The following is a 22,320-nucleotide window of genomic DNA, read 5'->3' on the forward strand; positions in this document are numbered from 1 at the left end:
AGAACCAAACACTGATACCTTTAAAGAGCGCGCTATGGTGCTTTGATGCTCTCCCACCTAAATTGAGATCACATCCCTTGATAGGTACCACCCTGAGACATAGCCATCAAACAGCCACGCAGACCTCCCTCACAACAAAAAACTCGCCCCTACTCCCCATTCTCGGCCACCCAAACTTCACTCCGGGATTACAGACAATGGACTACAACAATCTCAGAGACTCAGGTAGAGACCACGCAGCCAAATTCATTATCGAAGGACATTGGCCTTCCATACAGGACTTAACCAACCCGACAGGTGACTACCATCTAGGTTTCTGGAAAGCTGCCCAACTACACCACTTTCTCCACTCCCTTCCAAAAACACAAACGTTTGTCCGCCAATTAACGACGTTCGAGGAGCTTTGCTTAGGAGAAGGCCCATTGGCCCATATTCTATCCCAAACTTACTCATTACTAATCTCACCAAACGAACAACTCCCACCTCCTTACTTAGCTAGATGGGAAAGAGACCTGAACTGCTCGTTTTCAGTAGCACAGCGACAACGCATTCTCACACTTGCCCTTAAGTCCTCGCTTTGTACCAAAATTCAGGAAACAAATTTCAAGCTCCTCACCCGTTGGTACCTGACCCCCTCCAGATTACAGAAATGCTTCCCTACCTCCTCGAGCCGGTGCTGGCGCTGCGCTGAGGAGGAGGGAACCTTGATCCACATTTTTTGGTCTTGCCCGAAGTTGAAGGACTTCTGGGGAGAAGTCAGACGGATAACACAAAAATGCACAGAGTATAGTATCCCAGACGAGGCCGCATTCTTTCTCCTACACCTTTCCTCGATCCCCATTAAGAGATACAAGAAATCTCTCACGCGTCACTTGCTCAATGCTGCGAGGACGTGTATCCCACTTTGCTGGAAACAATCCTCCCCACCAGCCCTCTCGTTATGGCTGCGGAAAGTAGAGGATATCAAACATATGGAAGACCTGATCCTTACTGCTCAACATAAACAGGAAGCCTTTAAAAAAACTTGGGACATCTGGAATGCATTTATCTATTCCGAGGAAGGACAACGCTTACTTGGCTCATAACTTCTTCCCCATATGTGTTGGGTAGACTCAATTGAGTCCGATATACTGGCTCAACTACCGCCATGTCTCCATCCCCTTCTTCTCCCACCTCCCACTACTTCTCTATTATCTCTCTTTCTTTCTCTAAACCCTCTCCCCTATCTTTCCCACCTCTTCTCTGGTCTAGGGACTTCGGTCCCCATTTTTCTATAAGAAACATGGAAAAAGTTGGGAGGGGAGTACCCCGGAGCTGTAGATATCAACACTTTGTCTTGGCTATTTTATCTAAAATACTTATATACTCGGAAGTCTCAAGCCTAAAAATGTACTGTATTATATTCTGTACTAATTTGACCCTTGTATAACGATCATGACAGAGTGTTTTTTCTCTTTGTTTATGTTTCTGTATCGGGGCCCCCACCCCTGTTTGGAGTTGAATAAACTTGATATTTGCAAAAAAAAAAAAAAATACTGATTATTGGAGGAGCGAATTACAAATCATCACAGAACTAACCATGTTGTCTCCATTTGTACGGTTATCCGAGTCATGGCGCATTTCTGCTTTTCGCACAGTTCCTGAAAACAGAATAAAATGTGAGCAAAATTGCATTATGTGCAATAGATAAATTGGCGAAACTGCACAAATGGCTCAATTATCTGCTATAGACCCAACGTGATATTTCTTTTAAATTCTTTAGCTAAAAGCAAAGAGCAAGCAGTCGTATTCAGGAACATTATTATAAACTGATCACAAAGACAAAGCACAGTCGCCTTCCTGAATCCTCTGGCAACTTTTCTGCATTGATAATGGTGGAAATGGGCAAAGGTTCAACTTGGCAACTGTTGACAGAGAAGTACCATGACAACTTTTAGCATCAAATGTGTTGCCAGCCAACTCAGTAGTATTAAACCAGTTTTGATTTGCCCTGTAATAAAAAAAAAAAAAAAAAACTATGCTACCAGGGTGAAACTCCAGGGTGTAGTATGTGTTGCTGGATGCAGTTTGAGGAGCTAAGGTCTCCGGTTTATAGGCACTATTCTCCAAGGCTCTCTGTGGCATACCTGGAACTAATAGTAGAGAAGGATTAATACCCATATGGCAGTTGTTTTGCTGCTTTTGTCCCACTGGGAATATTTCCCTTTACTTCCTGTGCTGGAGACTCAACAGGATATGAGAAGACATCTCTCCACAGTGAATGGAATTATTGTCTGTTACCTTTTGCTCTTGTGACAAGTGAAAATGTTGACAATGGTTACCTGGCAAACAGAAAAGTGAATTTCCCTAGCTGGAACACAGATGGCAATAAAACCTTTCCATACCCAATTTGAAAAAAAAATGGCTTTTACATACACTTTAAGGCTACAGGTACACTGGCCTACCCTGACGACGGGAAAACGCAAAATGCGTTTTTGCTGCATTTTTACACAGCCAGTGGTCAAAACATTTCTATCCTGAACATGATTATTCCACGATCAGGAGAGGGAGGTTTAACCTCACCTAAATGCGCCAGCTCCTAAACTCTGGTAAAAGCCTATATCCACATGGACACATAAGCTTTTATGGAGTTGAGTTTAGGAGCTCTGGGAAAAAAACGCCAAACGCTCCTAAACTCTCGTTTAGATGCTGCCAGTGTACATGAAGCCTAACATACATCTTAATGAGTGCGTGTTTTCCTTAAGCTCTTCCCATACATACATACATACATACATGCATGCACTGGTTTACATGCATCACTACCATACCCGGACCCTCTATCAGGCTGAAGGGGTGGAAAGAACCAGATGCCTAAAGCCTTATACACACAATTGGACTTTGTACAACCTGTCCCGTGGATTTTTGTACAAAGGGCGTTGGCCGTAAACTAATTAAGCATACACGCGGCAGGACTTTTTCGACAACAAACACGAATGTAGTGACGTTTCAACGTACTGACGACACTTCAAAAAGAGGACGTTCAATTCTCCAGCGCCATCCTTTGGTCAACTTCTGTATTGTTGTCTGATCTTTTGCATTGGTTCTGAGCATGCATGTTTGTAGTTTGTACAAAAGTCCGATGGTTTTGTGTACACACGATCGGACTTTGCTCCATCGGACTTTTGTTGCTGGAAAGTTTGTCCGTTCGCACAGCTAAACAAAAAGGACAAAAGTCCGATGCAAAAACGAAAAAGTTTGTCCGATGGAGCGTACACACGGTCGGATGTTGTCTTAAAAAAGCTTATTTGCATGTTTGTTGTCAAAAAGTTTTATTGTGTGTACGGGCCTTTATGCCGCGTACACACGGTCGGACTTTTCGTCTACAAAAGTCCAACGGACGCTGACGGACTAAAGCTGGCTGGTAATCCGATCGTGTGTGGGCTTCTCCGGACTTTCAACTGACTTTTTTAGCCTCAAATCCGACGGACTTTAGATTTGAAGCATGCTTCAAATCTTTACGTCGTAAGTACGACGGACCCCGAAGTCCGCTCGTCTGTATGCTAGTCCGACGGACAAAAAAACGACGCATGCTCATAAGCAAAAACTAAACGGAAGCACTCGGTCTAGTAAAACTAGTGTTCGTATTGTAGGTAGCACATTCATCACGCTGCAAAATCTGTGATCGTTGAATGCAGCGCATTTTATTTCTTCTTTACGAAGGCTCTATAAAGAACGAAGGTGTTTTGCTGTTCATAATCAGAGTTCTCCCAAACTGATTTCTGGATTCTTTTTCTCTTTGATCTCATGAATGATATAGTATGCATTTTAAAAACAATGTTTCCATACTAATAATACTTTTTCCCCTTTTTTTTTTTTAGGTTTGTAAAGTTACCACAAAGAACCCATTATTCTGTTTTTTTTTTTTTATAGTGATTATTTTTTAGTTTTTAGATAAAGTTAACCCAAAGCACCGTTTTTGGTTACGTAAATTTTTGGATTTTCAAGACTTACCACTTGAACATTATTAACATTAGTAATGTATTTTTGGTGTGTTTTTTTTCTAACTCAATGAGATTGTTGTCCCTTGTTAATTTAACATTGTGTGTAAAATCAATGATTTCAAAGAAAAAACATAAAAAGTCTTTTGCTAAACTCAAAAAATGATCCATTTATTCATGGTCAAAATAAAATAAAGAGGAAGTCAACGCTGGAAAAAGTCGGTGTACCAGAAAATTGGGATCTTGCGGAGTCCATATAAGAGGGAGCACAATCTGGTCCAAGAATCCCAGAGATCAACAGCACCAGCAGATGATCTAGATGTCCCCAGACTGTGGTCCTACAACAGCCTGCGTCTTCTGTCAGACCAGACTGAACCCAGGTCATCATTTTCTTCTCTTCCCTGCAGCCTTTCCTCCACGCTGCCCTGCAGCCTTCCCTGTAGCCTTCTTTTGAGGCTGTGGCTCTGGTGTTTCAGTTGTGGCAGGAGGAGGAGGAGGAGGAGGAGGAGGAGGAGGGGGGGCTGCCTCATGTAGTTGGGTGTTTTGTGTTAGCGTGCCCTGCAGCCCCTTATGGATTGTTTCCCCAAATAGGCGCTCACAAATGAGGCGCTGCTCCCTATTCATCTGAAGAAGCCTGCTGGCTAAGTAGCAGCCATAGGATTCTTCCGCTTCGGGGGGGCTCCTTAAAAAACGGGTGGCCTCTTGCATGAGGCGCAGGGATGCGTCCTGTGTGACCATCCCCTTCCTGGCCCTTTTTTTGGGAAGGTGGAGGGGAGGCACTTGGGATTCTGTCAGGCTCCTACTGGGCCCAGCCACCTCACTTGGCCCAGCCACCTCACTTGGCCCAGCCACCTCACTGGGAGCAGCCACCTCACTGGGAGCAGCCACCTCCTGCCTGACACTGGGCCCAGCCTCCTCCAGGATGATGGTGAATCCGGCCTCCTCCAGGCTGTCCATGGGCCTGGTCTCCTCCTGCCTGCCACTTTCCCCACATTCCTCCTGGATGGACTCATCCTGTGTATAAAAAAAGGACAATAGTTTGAGTATATTTTTTGGGGTTCATCAATGACACACAGTTTGCTTCTCATGAATAGCAAATTCAATGTGAATACTTCTCTTTAATAAAAGAGTCTAATCAGACACCCTAATTATTTCAAGCAGGTGCCAAACATATTTAGCCACTACTGTCAATTGATATGTATACCCAATTTTGAGTGCCAAATTATTTTAGACAATTATAACATCCAGTTAACATCATTAATATTAGTACAGTAAATATTTGTTAAAATAATTTACCTGACTCCAGATGGTCATATCTGGTTCATCCAGGATGGAAGACCCAGCTTGCTCCTCATCAGCCTCTGCTGGGGTGGAGGGAAGGGTGGAGGGAAGGGTTGAAAGTGATGGCCTGGCTTCATTCTGGTCATCCAGAAAACGTAGTTGATTATAGTACCACAGCCTGGGTACATAAACATCATCTGCTGATGCTCCTGATCTCCTTGATTCCTGGATCTTCTTATGCTCCCTCTTATACATGTTCCTCAAGCCCCCAATTTTCTTGAGCAATGTCTCCATTGTTGCTTCCGGGATGGTCGCCTGGACAAAGGCCAGAAGTCTCTCCAGCGTTGACTTCCTCACATGCTTAGCATAATACTGAGGGTGTTTCACCTCCCACAAATTCCTCATCTCTCGATATTTGGAAATAAAAGATGTAAGGAACTCTGGATCCTTAAATAGGGGATTCATTATATCTGGAAAAGATGAAGTCACAAGACAAAAAACACTTTTATTATAGGTTTCGGCTAACCCCTCATCATCTTCTCCCTATGTAGGCCTCATCAATCTATCAAGCCATATAGGCCGCTTGCTACAAAGTCATGACCATAAAACCCCAAAAAAATATTTAAAATTACCTTCGTTTTGTAACGTCCTGGTCCACTATCACCTACGCACAGAACGTTCGTACGACACGTGCGCAAGGACCCTCGTCATACACTACGCATTTGTGAAACTCCGCCTGCGTCGCCCGCCCCTGACGTTCGAAATTAACTCATGTTCTCCGCCCCCTAATTCGACGCACAGAACGTACGTACGACACGTGCGCAAGGGCCCTCGTCATACACTACGCATGTGTGAAACTCCGCCTGCGTCGCCCGCCCCTGACGTTCGAAATTAACTCATGTTCTCCGCCCCCTAATTCGACGCACAGAACGTACGTACGACACGTGCGCAAGGCCCCTCTTTATACACTACGCATGTGTGAAACTCCGCCTGCGTCGCCCGCCCCTGACGTTCGATTTTAACTCATGTTCTCCGCCCATTTTTTGTTACGGCGCGTAGTGGAGTTAAAGAATGGCGGAGACACCTGAAATGTTGACGACCTCAGGTAGTGGAGACAGCCCGGAGGCTGGAACGTCTGCGAAATCTATGAGGCCTAGATTTAAGGCCTCTAATATGAGTTTTAAAGAGATGGTGGAGATGGTGGCCATTCTTCACAAAGACGACTATGATGGCAATTATGGGCCGTACGCACGGCCAAATTTGCGCAAGGCCAAAATAATGGCGAAGGTCGTGGAGACTTTGCAGGCATCTTTTGGGGTCCAGCGCTCCAAAGATCAACTGCGAAAAAGATGGTCTGACCTGAAACTCAGGGAGCCGGATCAATACCGACGTATCCGGAAAGTTCTTAAAAAAAGTAAGTACTTGTCGTGTTTTTCTCTTGTGTTTATTACCTTGTATACTGCTCCATGTGCTTTTCCTTCCTATCCGATTTTTTGTTCATCGTTTTAAACGATCTTTTAAGAAACCTCGTTACATATCTATAGATATATATCTATATATACATATACACATATATATACATACATATATATATATACATATATATATACATATACATATATATATATACATATATATATACATATACATATATATATACATATATATATACATATACATATATATATACATATATATATATATACATATATATACACATATATATATATATACATATATATATATACACACATATATATATATATACATATATATATAACTATATATATATATATACATATATATATAACTATATATATATATAACTATATATATATATATATATATATATATATATATATATATAACTATAGAGAGAGAGATATATATATATATATATATATATATATATTGAGAGATAGATATAGATATAGAGATATAGAGAGAGAGAGAGAGAGAGAGAGAGAGAGAGAAATATAGAGAGAGAGAGAGAAATATAGAGATAGGTAGATAGATAGATATAGAAATGTAAAACATTCTTTTTGAAGATTTGAAGTTATCTTAATTTTTTGGCTTTACATTTAGTTAGATATTTAGAGATTTTGTTCCAGATATAGAGAGAGATCAAAAGATTATTAACTATATTTTGAGATATTGATATCTATCTATCCGATATGTCTTTCTAATTTTAAATATTGAGGTAAAATAGGAACTCTACACAAACCACTTCATTACAAATGTTGGAAAATTACTATGTACTAAAATATCTGTGTGCTAATTAGATTATTAATTTTTTGTTTCACATAGGGGAAAAATCACTCAGCCAACAACCAGAAGACAGTCCACCCCAAGCAAAACATGATTGGGAAATAAGCCCAAGTCCCATTGAGGATGTGGAGGAAGGAGAGGTGGGCGACATGGGCACCCCACCAGGTGAGTGTCTGACACACCAGCTTACGGTAATCTATGCATGGCTGCCTTTTATTTTATGTAATTTTTCTACTCTATTTTAGGTGATCTGGTTGTGCTTGAGTCAAGCAACAGCGCCACCCCCGAGGATGTTCATGAAGTATGCGACATGGGCACCCCACCAGGTCAGTGTTTGAGACACCAGCTTTATGGTAAGGTAAACTTATGTGTGCATATTTCTAAACATATTTTTTTTTTCATTCCACTTTAGGTCCAAGTGACTATTTCACCACAGACAGTGCCCAACGGCTAATTGCTCAAATCATGGCCTGGAATGGGGAGATCGATCAAATGCGGAATCGGCTGGATCGTATGCAGCAGGAAATGAAGGACATGATTGATGTTTTGGGTCGAATATAAATGCCCTTTTTTAAACCCCAAAACATCAATCATGTCCTTCATTTCCTGTTTTGCTGACCCCATTCTGGGCCTTCTCTTTTTTTTTTTTGGCAGAACATAAATGGCTGTTTAACCTAATGTAAAAAAGGAGGGCTGTTTCTCGTAAATACCTCAAAAATCCACAAAAAAATAAAAATTGATTTTCAAAAAAACACAAAAAAAAAAAAAAAAAAAAACTTGATTTTAAAAAACCAAAAAAAATAAAAAACTTGATTTTAAAAAACCAAAAAAAATAAAAAACTTGATTTTAAAAAACCAAAAAAAATAAAAAACTTGATTTTAAAAAACCAAAAAAAATAAAAAACTTGATTTTAAAAAACCAAAAAAAATAAAAAACTTGATTTTAAAAAACCAAAAAAAATAAAAAACTTGATTTTAAAAAACCAAAAAAATTAAAAAACGTGATTTTAAAAAACCAAAAAAAATTAATATACAAACTTTATTAAAAAAAAATAATAAAAACAAAAATAACTTGATAAAAAAAAAAAACATAAACCAAAAAATTGCTTTAAAAAAAAAAAAAAAAAAAAAAAACAAAACTTGATTTTCCCAAAACAAAAAAAAAAGCCTGTTTGTGAAAATCAAAAAGCCAAATATATTTTTTTGTGGATTAGGTATAAATATTTAGATATAATTATATTTTGCTACATTATTAAGATATCATTCTATTTTTGTCTATGAACATTTTATACTAAATGCAGAACGGAATGCATAACAACCATTAATAAAAACATCTCCTTATAGGAATTAAATAAATGTGTGGTTTGTTATTTCAAGGCTCAGTATCATTTTAGTTATAATTGTAAAAAAGTTGGTTACAGTGGCAATGGAGCTTATTTAGACATTTAAAATTACAATACAGTTGGCACTACAACTGCTCGACCATAACCTAGGAGACAGCCCAAAAGAAAGGCAAGCAATAAATATAATGCAAGATTTCATCAATAATTTTTTTATTGTCAAAAATTATATATCCTGGCCCATTGCAATGGCCCCCCTACCCATAAAATAATTAACATATTGCTGTCTAACTTGACGGGCACTTTGGGGGGCCAAGCCAGTACGGACAGTATCCAGGCCTGTAAGGTTGGCTTCTATTTGTCCGGCCTCAGGCCCAACTGTGCCTATATAATTTGGAGAATGCTTATTTAAAAAGTTGTGCAGAATGCAGCACGATAAAACGATAAAATTAAGTTTGTATTCCGCCAAATTAATGGCTGTTTGAAACAGGCGGAACCGGCTGGCCAGAATTCCAAACGCATTCTCAACCACTCTTCTAGCTCTGGCCAGCCGGTAATTAAAAACCCTCCTCTCCGGGGTGAGGGTTCTTTGGGGGAATGGCCTCATGAGGTGCTTGCTGAGAGCGAAGGCTTCATCGGCAATGAAGACAAAGGGGAGTCCTTCCACGTTATCCTCATCAGGTGGCAATCCCAGGCCACCACTCTGGAGACGCTGGCAGAACTCCGTCTGGGCAAATACTCCTCCATCCGACATCCGGCCATTCTTCCCCACGTCCACATATAAAAAATCATAGTGTGCTGACACCACCGCCATTAAAACAATACTGTGGAACCCCTTATAATTAAAATAATATGACCCCGAATGGGGTGGTGGCACAATGTGGACATGTTTCCCATCTATAGCCCCTCCACAATTGGGAAAGTCCCAACGGCTGGCAAAATGGGATGCCACAGTCTGCCATTCCTGTGGCGTTGAAGGAAACTGGGAAATCAAACAAGAAAACCAAAATCAATTAATTTGGAAGCTAACATTGCAAGAAAATTAGACAATTAAAAACATTATTCCCCAGCATCAGTATAACATTCAATAATTTAATTGTTCTGGAATAACTAATATGGAAAGGCACACTTATCAGATTGCTCACCCCCTCTGATGGAACATTGATTACATTTTAGGGGGTTGTGAAATCCCTAAAAAAAATTACTTTTAGGACACGCAGGAATTTAGGGACTAAAAAGGCTACAAGACTGCAGTTGTCGCACTCTGCAGGTGCAGTTGCTAACCAGCTTACAGTAAATGAGGTAATGTAAAAAGGCATTCATGTTGCAAGGAGTACACAATCACATGCAAGGGCAATTAATGAAAACACTTTGAGGCTTGCATATGATTTGATGATGGAAATCAGCAGAGCTTCTGCTCATTTACTAAAGCACTGGAACAAATGCACTTGTAGAGTGCACATGCATTTTGCAAAGTGCAACATATATTTGCTTTAGACAAATCAACACCACAGAACATTCCAGCAAATTTTAACGAGGGTGGGGGTGGGGGGGTTGTGAAATCTAGATAATTGCTCATTAGCAGCACACTATTTGGAGTGAGTTTAGGTGGGGGGGGGGGGTGGGGGGGTTGTGAAATCTAGATAATTGCTCATTAGCAGCACACTATTTGGAGTGAGTTTAGGTGGTGGGGGGGGGGTGGGGGGGTTGTGAAATCTAGATAATTGCTCATTAGCAGCACACTATTTGGAGTGAGTTTAGGTGGTGGGGGGGGGGGGGGTGGGGGGGTTGTGAAATCTAGATAATTGCTCATTAGCAGCACACTATTTGGAGTGAGTTTAGGTGGGGGGGGGGGGGGTGGGGGGGTTGTGAAATCTAGATAATTGCTCATTAGCAGCACACTATTTGGAGTGAGTTTAGGTGGTGGGGGGGGGGTTGTGAAATCTAGATAATTGCTCATTAGCAGCACACTATTTGGAGTGAGTTTAGGTGGTGGGGGGGGGTTGTGAAATCTAGATAATTGCTCATTAGCAGCACACTAAATACACTCAAACAAAATACATTCCAAATGAGTAGACTAGGTGGATATGTTCCCATCACTTCATGCTGGGAAGGTTATTGAAGGAAAATATACATGCATGACAAAAAATAACAGTAAAAAATTCCAGCATGTGTGAGGATAAAAAGGGGACATTCACACTATATTGCAATGATGGTAAGTAGTGTTTGAAGCAAGAAATACATCACATTATCAAAGATTACATAAAAGAACATGTGATGCTAATAAAAGAAAAATATCTTACCTTAATATAGTCCTTCTGCAGGACCTGTATGATGGCAGAACAGGTCTCTGGGATAATGATCCCCAGAGCCTGGGGGGAGATGCCTGTCGAGAACTTAAGGTCCTGCAGGCTTCTCCCTGTGGCCAAATACCGCAAGGTAGCGACCAGCCTCTGCTCCGGAGTGATGGCTTGCCTCATGCAGGTATCCTGCCTGCTGATATAGGGGGTCAGCAAAGCCAACAAACGGTCAAAAACGGGGTCCGTCATCCGGAGAAAGTTCCTGAAATCCTCAGGATTATTCTCACGGATCTCACGGAGCAAAGGCATGTGACAGAACTGGTCACGCTGAAGCAACCAATTCTTGGTCCATGAACTCCTCCTCGCCCTGTTCATGGACTGGTCTTGGGCTGAAGAATAAACTACAGCACCAAGCACATACAATGCACGAGCTCTACGACGAGTACGTACAGGTAACATGGCTTCAAAACGGTCGGCTGGTCAGAACGCACTAAACAGAACGCACTGAAGAACAGCAAGGCCTGTGAAGAACGACCTGAAAATCAGGAACGAGCGGCCAATAAAACAAAGATTTCTCAATGCCAACTGACCAAACGCACTGAAAAGCAGATACAAACCTCACAAGCACAGACTGAACAACAGTTAAAACGAACTGAAAAATACGAGTCTCACAAGCGCGAATCGTCTCTCACCAAACTTCTACTAACACGAGATAAACACGAGATTAGCAGAAGGAGCCCAAAGGGTGTCGTACGGGCTATTGAACTTCCGTTTTATAGTCTCGTCGGACTTGGTGTACGTCACCGCGTACTAGGCTGTCGTACTTTTGTGTGGTCGTGTGTGTGCAAGTCCGTTCGTAAGAAAGTCTGCCGCAAGTCCGCCGAAAGTACGTCGGAAGTCTGTCGGACAGGCTGTCGGACTTTTGTAGACGAAAAGTCCGACCGTGTGTATGCGGCATTACAGTAAAACAGGCTCAACACTACTGTAATTTTCATTATTTGACTAAAACAATTTTAATGTGTTTTCATCACAGCAGTAGAGTCTATAGCCGGAATATCCCAGAATTCCCATCTCTTCCACCTGTAACTGGTTTATTTCTGCTCCCAAAGTTGTGCACTGATGCTAAGGTCCAGTTGCATGCAGCCTGTTTTGTAAACTTTCACATCGCTGACCCCTGATGTCAACAAAAAAACCAAAGCAAGGATAGCTGAAACACTGTCTCAGTATATAGCCAGCTACAACTGAACTACTCATATCCAAAATTCCCCCAATGCAGCTTGAGGGACCGGCGAAACTGGCCAGTTATACATGAGTCTGTGGTACCCAATACCATAGGAGAACAGTGTAGAGTGGTGAGAATTAGCTATTTCACTTTTAGGGCTCATTTATGCCCCGTACACACGGTCGGACATTGATCGGACATTCCGACAACAAAATCCTCGGATTTTTTCCTACGGATGTTGGCTCAAACTTGTTTTGCCTACACACGGTCGCACAAAGTTGTCGGAATTTCCGATCGCCAAGAACGCGGTGACGTCAAGCACGTACGACGAGACTAGAAAAGGCCGGTTCAGAACCAAGCGCAGCACCCTTTGGGCTCCTTTTGCTAATCTCGTGTTAGTAAAAGTTTGGTGAGAGACGATTCGCGCTTTTTCAGACTCGTGGCTTTCAGATCGTTTTCTGCCGTTCAGTTTGTGCTTGTGGGTTTGTATCTGCTCTTCAGTGCGTGCAAGCAAGTTCCGCGTGACTTTAGTCACTGTATTCTTGTTCGTTCGTTACTGGTTTTCAGGTCGCTCTTCACAGGCCTTGCTGTTCTTCAGTGCGTTCTGTTACTTCGTTCTGAGCAGCCGACCGTTTTCTAGCCATGTTTCGTATGCGTACTCCTCGTAGAGTTCGTGCTGTGCGGGGGCTTGGTGTTGGGGTCCTGACCTTGACACAAGTCCAGTCCATGAACAGGGTGGGGAGGAGTTCATGGACCAAGAATTGGTTGCTTCAGCGTGACCAGTTCTGTCATATGCCTTTGCTCCGTGAGATCCGTGAGAATAATCCTGATGATTTCAGGAACTTTCTCAGGATGACGGACCCCGTGTTTCACCGTTTGTTGGCTTCGCTGACCCCCTATATCAGCAGGCAGGATACCTGCATGAGGCAAGCCATCACTGCGGAGCAGAGGTTGGTCGCTACCTTGCGGTATTTGGCCACAGGGAGAAGTCTGCAGGACTTGAAGTTCTCGACAGGCATCTCCCCCCAGGCTCTGGGTATCATCATCCCAGAGACCTGTTCTGCCATCATCCAGGTTCTGCAGAAGGAGTATATGAAGGTAAGATTTTTATCCTTTTATATCACATTTTATTGTATTGAATGTTTGCTAATATATTGTATTTCTTTCCTCATTCCCTAATTACCATGATTGGAATATGCTGTGAATGTCCCCTTTGTCCTCATGCATGCTGGATTTTTATGTAATTATTGTTTTATGTCCTTCATACATATTTGCCCTTCAATAACCTCTCCAGCATGGTGTCCCCTGCCCTATATTCACCTCATGTAGTCACTTAACAATGTATTTTATCAGCTCCATAGTAGTGCTTTACCCCAAACACCCCCTAAAATGTTTGGAAATGTTATTTTGGATTTAAATTCAGGCAGAGGGCCAGAGGCTTTTTTTTGTGGTGTCCCCAAATTTTTGGTAACCCTCCCTCCCCCAACTGCTAAGTCAGCTGATCCCAATTCTCTATCCTCAATCATCTATCTGCTGACTTTGCCAAACCCATACACACTATACCCATCTCTTTTGTGGTCAGATTTATGGCTGAATTACCCAAAGCATGTAGTGCAAGGGCCTGCCTGTATACTTTCCAATAGTACTGTTTAAAGTTTTTGTATCCTATTATTATCTTGATAGGTAATAGCAGAATGTCCAAATGTGCTCAAATGTGTACAGTGTGTATTTATATCTTTGTATTATGACACTTCTTACCTGTCCAGTGGGCTGCCAATAGTGTAACTAAGGAGGGGCTGTTGCAAGTAATACCCTGTATTTAGGCATTCATCTCTCAATGAAGTGAAGAGGGTTACCTGTCCAAGAGTTTCCCCCCCCCCTATAATGTTAGAAATGGCCCATGAGAGGGGGGGAGGGGGAATATGATAGGTGTACCTTATACTTTGTTGTTGTTAAATTCCCCTTAATAAATGCTATCTGGAGGTTGACCCATAATGTTTGTGTCTAATCTGCTTGCCAGGTTTATGTGAAAAAATAGTAATGTTTATTGTTTTTTCCTCAACAGTTTCCTTCCACGCCACAGGAATGGCAGACTGTGGCCTCCCACTTTGCCCAGCGGTGGGACTTTCCTAACTGCGGAGGAGCAATTGATGGGAAACACGTCCACATCGTCCCACCACCCAACTCGGGGTCGTACTATTATAATTACAAGGGGTTTAATAGTATAGTGATGTTGGCGGTGGTGTCGGCTAATTACGAGTTCTTGTATGTGGACGTGGGGAAGAATGGCCGGATGTCCAATGGTGGAGTCATCGCCCAGACGGAGTTCTACAGGCGTCTCCAGAATGGCAGTTTGGACTTGCCACCTCCAGAGGACAATGTTGAAGGTCTCCCATTTGTGTTCGTTGCTGATGAAGCATTTGCGCTGGGGGACCACCTGATGCGGCCATTCCTGATGAGGACCCTCACCCCGGAACAGAGGGTTTTTAATTACCGGCTGGCCAGAGCCCAAAGAGTGGTGGAGAACACATTTGGAATCCTGGCCAGCCGGTTCCGACTATTTCTGACACCCATCCATATGGCGGAGTATAAACTGAACCATATTATACTGGTGTGCTGTGTTCTCCATAATTTTTTAAGAAAACATTCAGCCAACTATGCTGGCTCAGTTGGGCCTGAGGCCGGAATACCAAATACATCAACAATGACGGCACTTGAAAGCGGCCGTCCTGGCTTGCCCTCCCTGAATGCCCGTGATGTCCGGTTACGATACCTGGAGTTCTTTGCGGGTAGGGGGGCTATCAATATGCCAGACAATCTGTGACACCTTTTTCAAATAAAAAACAACCAAAAGCTATTCTTGGTGGACATTTCCTGCTTGTGTTTGTTTAAGCTGACCCTGACAGAAATGTGTTGAGTGCAGAAAATGTCGTGATTGGGTAACCTTATAAAAAACAGTGTTGGCTGGTACTTCCTAAATGCAAAAACACTTTTCACTACAAGTGCACTTGCAACTGCACTGAACCTGCACTTGTAGTGCAAAGTGTATTTGCCCTTAGGAAATAACCCCCATTTGTGCATAAAACAGCAATTACATCACCCCAAAAGTGTTGTAGTGTTGAGACAATAATCCACACATTCTTGAGTAAGGCACTTTTTTATACCTGCACAATCACATGCGCATTTACCCAAGGTTTTTAAAACAAACCAACATGTTTGTTGTATAAAATGTTTGCATTAGCATTATGAAAAATCAAAATATCCATTTCTGATAAAACAGGCCTGTGTAAAACCAACAAGAAAGCCAAAAAACTAGAACTTACAAAGTTCACATTAGGTAAAACCTGAAGGCTATATCAGACATCAGTATTTAGGAACTGGGTTTGATATAGCGTTCAGATGGGGGGAACTCACCCCCTGGAAAAGCCAAATTTGGAAGATGCACACCAATTTACGAATGTCCATATGTGCTATCTGCCATCAGGGGGGATCAAGGGACGTGTTTTGGGGGAGCAAGCCCTTCCTCAACGCTACTTTATAATTGAGGAAGGGGCTGCACCCCCAAAACGCGTCCATTGATCTCCCGTGATGGCAGATAGCACATGTTGGCACACTGTGTGCATCCTCCAAATTTGGCTTTTCGAAACATTGTAAAAATTTAAATTACATAAAACAGGTGATTTTGTGGGGTTTAAATTCGCCCCAAAACATCAATGATGTTATTATTTTTTTTAATAACATCAGTGATTTGTTGCTGGATGTTTTGCAATTGGAGATTACATCCCATGATCTCCCCTATCAGTATCTGGGCACTTTCTGATGTAAAACGTTCTCTCTCCCTCACATCACGATCACCTAAAAAGAGATAAAGAACAAAAAAAACAGGTCTCAAAAATCTGCCACCAGCCATCTCTTTTACCTGAGCCTGTGGTCGCAGACACTCACCTGTTGTGGTGCCAATCTCCACCACATCTTCTTCTTCCTCCTGCTCTTCTTCTTGGTTTTGCGGTATTTCCCCTTCTTCCAGAGGGGGGGGGGCTCTGGTCTCCTGGGATGAGGAGTGACCTCCGAGTCTTTTCTCCCCTATGTAAAACAAAAATGGTATACTTAGCACACAGATATTTGATGGCAGAACTATAGAAATAGGAAACATTGCTTGGAAGTGGGGTACAATTGTCTATTTTAGCCGAGTTCCAAGATGTATATTTTTTATTGCCCTTTGTCAAGCTGCAATACTTTACCTGTTTGGTACAAGCTTCACAGATGTAACCCCCCCTATAGTATACACTGGAGCACCTGTGTGCCCCCCCTAATAAAAATGGTGTTCTGGGGTCCCACACTAGTGCTCCAGTGTCCAGATGTGAAAACAGCTGCTCAGTGTCCTCTCCTTACACACAATCTAGTTTGCATTTCATTCTAGTAACAAACCCATCTACACAAACTAATATTTGGCATCCAAGTAGGCCCAAAAAAAAAGTGTGAAAATGCATATGGCCTAAACAATGGTGTTCTAGAGGCCGAAAGAAAAATGTTTGATACGAACGAATAATGGGCCCATGAACATTAAAGTTGCCCTTTTAAACGTTACAATTACTAAAAGCATATGGAGCAGAACGAACGGAATAAAGACAGAAAGAATATGAACACAGCACAACTACTTACTTTTTTGCAGCACTCTCCGGATCTTTCGGTACTGCTCTGGCTCTCTCAACTTCAGGTCCGACCACCGCTTCCTGAGCTGATCTTTTGATCTTCGTACCCCGAAATTCCTCTCCAGACTCCGGACCACTTTACCAATGATTTTGGCCTTTCTGATGTTGGGGTTGGGGTAAGGCCCATATTTTCCATCATAGTCGGACTTCTTCATGATGTCGACCATCTCCAACATCTCCCCAAACGACATATTTGTGGCCTTAAAACGTCTCCTTCTGGATCGGGACGTGCCTGGATCCGGGCTTTCCTCCTCCTCCTCGTTGTTCGAATTATCACGCACCTGGTGTAACTCCGCCATCATGCTCTTCCCCCACTGCGCCGAACGAAAAGGGGCGGGGAATAGAATAGAAAGAACGTCAGGGGCGGGCGGAGTTACACACATGCGCAGTGTGTATAAAGCATAACACGCGTGCGTATTACGTACGATCTGTGAGCGGAGGAAGGAGCATTGGACGCGCCGATCGTAAGAACGAAGGTAAGAGACAAACTTGGGCCTATACTGCTTCTAGATTGAGGCCTATATTGTAACAAGATTAGGAGAGTTTGGTCTGACATTAGGCTTTGTCTTGTGTTGTGTCTTGCAGTGAACATGGATATCTTAATGAGAGATACTGACTTCATGTCACTATTCATTGATATGCTAAGGGAGCTGCCCTGTCTGTGGGAGATTACCCACCCCCATTTCAAAAACCAAGCAAAGAGGAAGGCAGCACTGGAGCAATTGTGTGAACTTGTGAAGCAGGTGATCCCCACGGCAGACATCACCTATTTAAAGATTTTCATTGGTGGCCTGAGGAGCACATATCTGAGGGAGTGCAAGAAAGTCCTGGATTCACAGAGATCTGGAGCAGCAGATGACATCTATGTCCCCAGGATGTTGTACTACGACAGGCTGCACTTTCTGGCAGGCCAGACTGAACCCAGGCCATCCCTCTCAAGTCTTCCTTCCACGCTTCCTCCCCCCCCGGCTGAGGCTTCTGACGCCCAACCTGGGCCTTCCAGGCCATATGTGGAGGAGCCCAGATTGAGCCAGGTATAGCATTCCTCTAAATATTGCTGGTTGTCCAATCAATGATGTTAACTAGATGTTAGTTGGGAGTACTAATTTATGATTGTGATTGATGATGCCAAAACTAAAACCATGTCCCTTTTTCATACACAGGGAAGTCTCAGCCAGGAGGTGGCTGATCTGCAGGTCCCTCCACCCACCCTGAAAACAGAAAGTGGCAGCAGGAGGAGTAGCCTAGAGGAGGCGGCTATCAGATTCTTTTGGAGGGCTACAGAGGTCCTGGGAGCACCACACACCATGCAGGAGAACCTTGCGGCATTCATTGCCTATAAAATGCAGAGGATGGAGGAGGGCCAACAAGCCATGTGTCAGGCCTCATATCAGAGGCTCTGGAGAAAGGTGTGAGGGGCCAACTTACACCTCACACACAGCTTTGGGATGGTCCTCCTCCTCCCTCTCCTCCAGGTCCTCCCAGTCCTCCTCCAGGTCCTCCCAGTCCTCCTCCAGGTCCTCCCAGTCCTCCTCCTCCTCCAGGTCCTACTCCTCCTCCTCCTCCTCCAGGTCCTACTCCTCCTCCTGCCACATCTCCTACTGCACAGCCACAGCCCGGAAGGAAGTGTGAAAGGAAGACCAGAGAGTGATTGCCCTGGATCCAGTCTGGTCGGCCAAAAGATGCAGCCTCTTGTGGTACCACAGCCTGGGGACACTGATGTCATCTGCTGCTATCCAAGTCTCTGTGAATCCCGGACCAGACTGCCCTCCCTTATATATGGACTCCTCAGGCCACCTAAGAATTGATGTCTGCCGTGGGGGTCCCAGGCTTCTCTAATTTCTCTTGTTGATCCAGTGTTGCCTTCCTCTTTGCTTGGTTCTGATACCTTAATAAAGGATTTTTGTTTTGAATTATACTCTCCTATGTGTTTTATTTCCAAAATGATGGTTTGTTTGTGAGGATTCAGGTACATTTCTAATATACAATGTGAAATGAACAAGGGACACCAACAACAAAAAATCTCCTGGAGATTAAATAATAAAAGATATCAATGGTGTTGGGGGTAACTTGCCACACAAAACACACCCAAAAATATTCTGGAGTAAAAATAAAAATAACATTGAACAAAGATCAGCCTTGGAAAAAATACAAACATTAAAGAAAAAAAAAGGCTTAAAAACCAAAAAAAAAATCCAAAAAAATATAAAACTGTCAAATGTGACAACTAATAACAATATATTGAGGGAATCCCACTAAAAAACACAATAAAAGTTTGTGAGAAGTGTGTGTGAATATGAGCAGCAAAACTACTTAATTCTTGTCACATTATAAAGAAGAAGATAGATAGTGCGCTGTATTAAACCTTTTTTTACATTGCAGCGTGACGAAAGTGCAGTATCCATTGCGAACGCTAAGTTTACCAGAACGAGCTGTCCCGTGTCGGAATTTCTTCTGAGCATGCGTGGCACTTTGTGCGTCGGAACAGGCCACACACGGTCGGAATTGACGCGATCGGATTTTGTTGTCGGAAAATTTTTATCTCCTGCTGTCCAACTTTGTGTGTCGGAAAATCTGATGGAAAATGTCCGATGGCGCCCACACACGGTCGGAATTTCCGACAACACGCTCCGATCGGACATTTTCCATCGGAAAATCCGACCGTGTGTACGGGGCATTACACTGCTTCAGCTTCAACACACATTAACGGATAGTTTACACTTGCTTCAAAACAAGGCTATGGCCAGGCTTTGAACTTTAGTCAAAGCTGCTGTCACTAAATAAAATGGTTTGCTTACAGTCCTATTTACACCTTGATTTTTGCTTTGCTTCCGCTTTGCTTCAAAAATTATACCCCATGTAGCTTTAGTGGTGCTTCAAAGCGTCTTCAAATCCTCCATAGAAGTCTATGGCAAAGCTCGCTTGAAGCCCCACTGAAGCACCACCGAAGCCTCATCGAAGCCCCATCGAAGCCTCACCAAAGCACCAAGCAAAAACAAAGTGTAAATAGGACTATAAGCTAACCATCTTATTTAGTGACATGAGCTTTGACTGGCGTTCAGAGAGCTTTAACAAAGCGTGACCAAAGCCATGTTCTAAAGCAAGTGTAAACTAGCCCTTACTGTAAAAGCATATACACATACTTTTTGTAGACATGAATGTACTCCTGTTTAAAGACTCTAATGTGGTTGGGAAATCAAGTGTAGCTGATAAAAAAACTCTCATTCTGCATGTAATATTATAGTGGGGAATGTAGTCGTGGCTGACGAAAAACCGTCATTCAGCATGTGATATTGAAGTCTTTATTTTATACAGTTTGCAAAGCCTATTAAACATTAAATCTATTTGAAAATACGCTGCATTTGGTGTTCCAAATTATTTCTCTTGGGTTACTTTTACATAAGGCTTTACAATACAATGGATTTATGGTCCGTGGGCTAAAATAAACAGAGCTACACCTTTGACAACCTCCTTTCTGTTCACATCGTACACATGAATTAAAGGAGCAATGACTACAAAATAACAGATTCATTGCAGTAGTAGTGAATTTTTTTATCGATGATTTCAGCAGTGCATAATGTATACTGTGTACTTGCTTTGGTTTAGAGATGTATGATTTTCTTTTAGATACAGTTCTGAGCATGGAATTATATTTAAAAAAATTAAAAAATTGGTAGAATAATTGATTTAATGTTTTATTATAAAGTCTTGAGTGAATGGCATATCACAGTTTATTAAAGTTTCTTAGTGAATTGTTAGATTTATAAAGCAGTTGGTGAAACTAATGTTGCTGGTATCTACTGTTCACAATACTATAGGTAACCCATGTTATGTTTTTATTCTCTTTCTCAATTTTTTTCGTAAATAGTCCCTAGGTTTACTGCAACTCTAATGCCATAACAAATCCATAGATAGCCCTTTTATTGGTTGTTTTGGATATAGAAGGGAAGGGTTGAATCTCTTGCCAGTTTGTCCAGGGACTCAACATGAAGTGATAGGAAATCTACAAATTGTTTACGTTTGTGGCGGTGTTAACTTGCCCTTCTTAAAAATGATCCACAATTTTCAGAATTATTTGACAGGCGGCTCGGAGGTGATATGTCACCTTCTAAATGCCTGGTTTAACCAGTGACAGCCTGCTGCACTGCACCACAAGCATGTGCATTACACGTGGCTGCACCAAGGTCCAATTCACTTGAATGGGTGACACTTGGTAGTGTTACTACCTGCTAAAGCTGCATGATTCTGGCTAACATAAGAATCACGATTTTTTTGCTTTGAATAAAGATCATGATGTTCGCGGCATAAAAAAAAATTGGGCTAACTTTACTGTTTAGTTTTTAAAATTTTTTAAAGTGTATTTTTTCCCAAAAATATTGCGTTTGAAAGACCGCTGCGCAAATACTGTGTGTCATAAAATATTGCAACAACTGCCATTTTATTCCCTAGGGTCTCTGCTAAAAAATATATAAAATTTTAGTGGGTTCTAAGTAATTTTCTAGCAATTTAGTAATTTTCTTGTAAGCAACAAGTGTCAGAAAAAGGTTTAGTCTTTAAGTGGTTAAACTGCCCTCATCTACAGACCGAAGTTCATTCCTATGATCTATTCATAAAAGAACAAAATGTTACAATTTTTCTCTTTATCTCCGCCTAAGCGATGTTGTGATAAAGTTGGCAGACTGCCTGCTTTTTTTTTTTTTTTTTTTTAACAGCTGAATTGGGAGAAATGCTGTGTTAAGATCGCGAAGGGGGTTGAATCGCGATCTCGGTTCTTTAACAAATAATCGTGCAGCTCTACTACCTGCCAAACATGTCAAGTTGTATAAATTCCACCATGCCGTACCGGCAGTGGTTATGTTAAGGTGGACCTCAGTGGGGGGGGGGGGGGGGGGGGTTGGTCAGTAAAACCCTGGTTCATCCACCTGTTTTTACAGCCCCAGGACAATGTCCGCTTAGTGACGAAACGGGTAGGGAAGAGCGACGTGCTGACGTCACCGCGCTGTTTTTTCATGTTCCTCTTGCACAGGCGTGTTTGTATTCTTTTTGCCAGCCGGCTTAGCTTGTTTATGGAAACTTTTACCTGGTCTGTCTGTTTGTATAGACTTTTTTACAAATAAACACCACCTGGTTTTACCGATGGCAAACCTTTTTTGTCTTGTTTTTTAGGCTTAATTCACCCTCTGAGGATACGTTTGTGGCCGCCTGTCTGAACTGCTGGTC

The 22,320-nt window shown here is 42.2% G+C and overlaps 1 protein-coding gene across 3 annotated transcripts in view; it reads right to left on the reverse strand.

Moving 5' to 3' along the window:
* The window catches only part of LOC141127055 (uncharacterized), a 174,829-nt gene that overhangs the window by 108,520 nt on the left and 43,989 nt on the right, over positions 1-22,320 (reverse strand). For all 3 annotated transcript variants that reach the window (XM_073613198.1, XM_073613197.1, XM_073613196.1), the window contains exon 8: positions 1,579-1,640. In XM_073613198.1, the coding sequence (XP_073469299.1) occupies positions 1,579-1,640 (62 nt within the window). The remainder of the gene's footprint in view (positions 1-1,578; positions 1,641-22,320) is intronic.

This window comes from Aquarana catesbeiana, linkage group LG02 (assembly GCF_042186555.1).
Source record: "Aquarana catesbeiana isolate 2022-GZ linkage group LG02, ASM4218655v1, whole genome shotgun sequence".
NCBI classification, from domain to species: domain Eukaryota; kingdom Metazoa; phylum Chordata; class Amphibia; order Anura; family Ranidae; genus Aquarana; species Aquarana catesbeiana.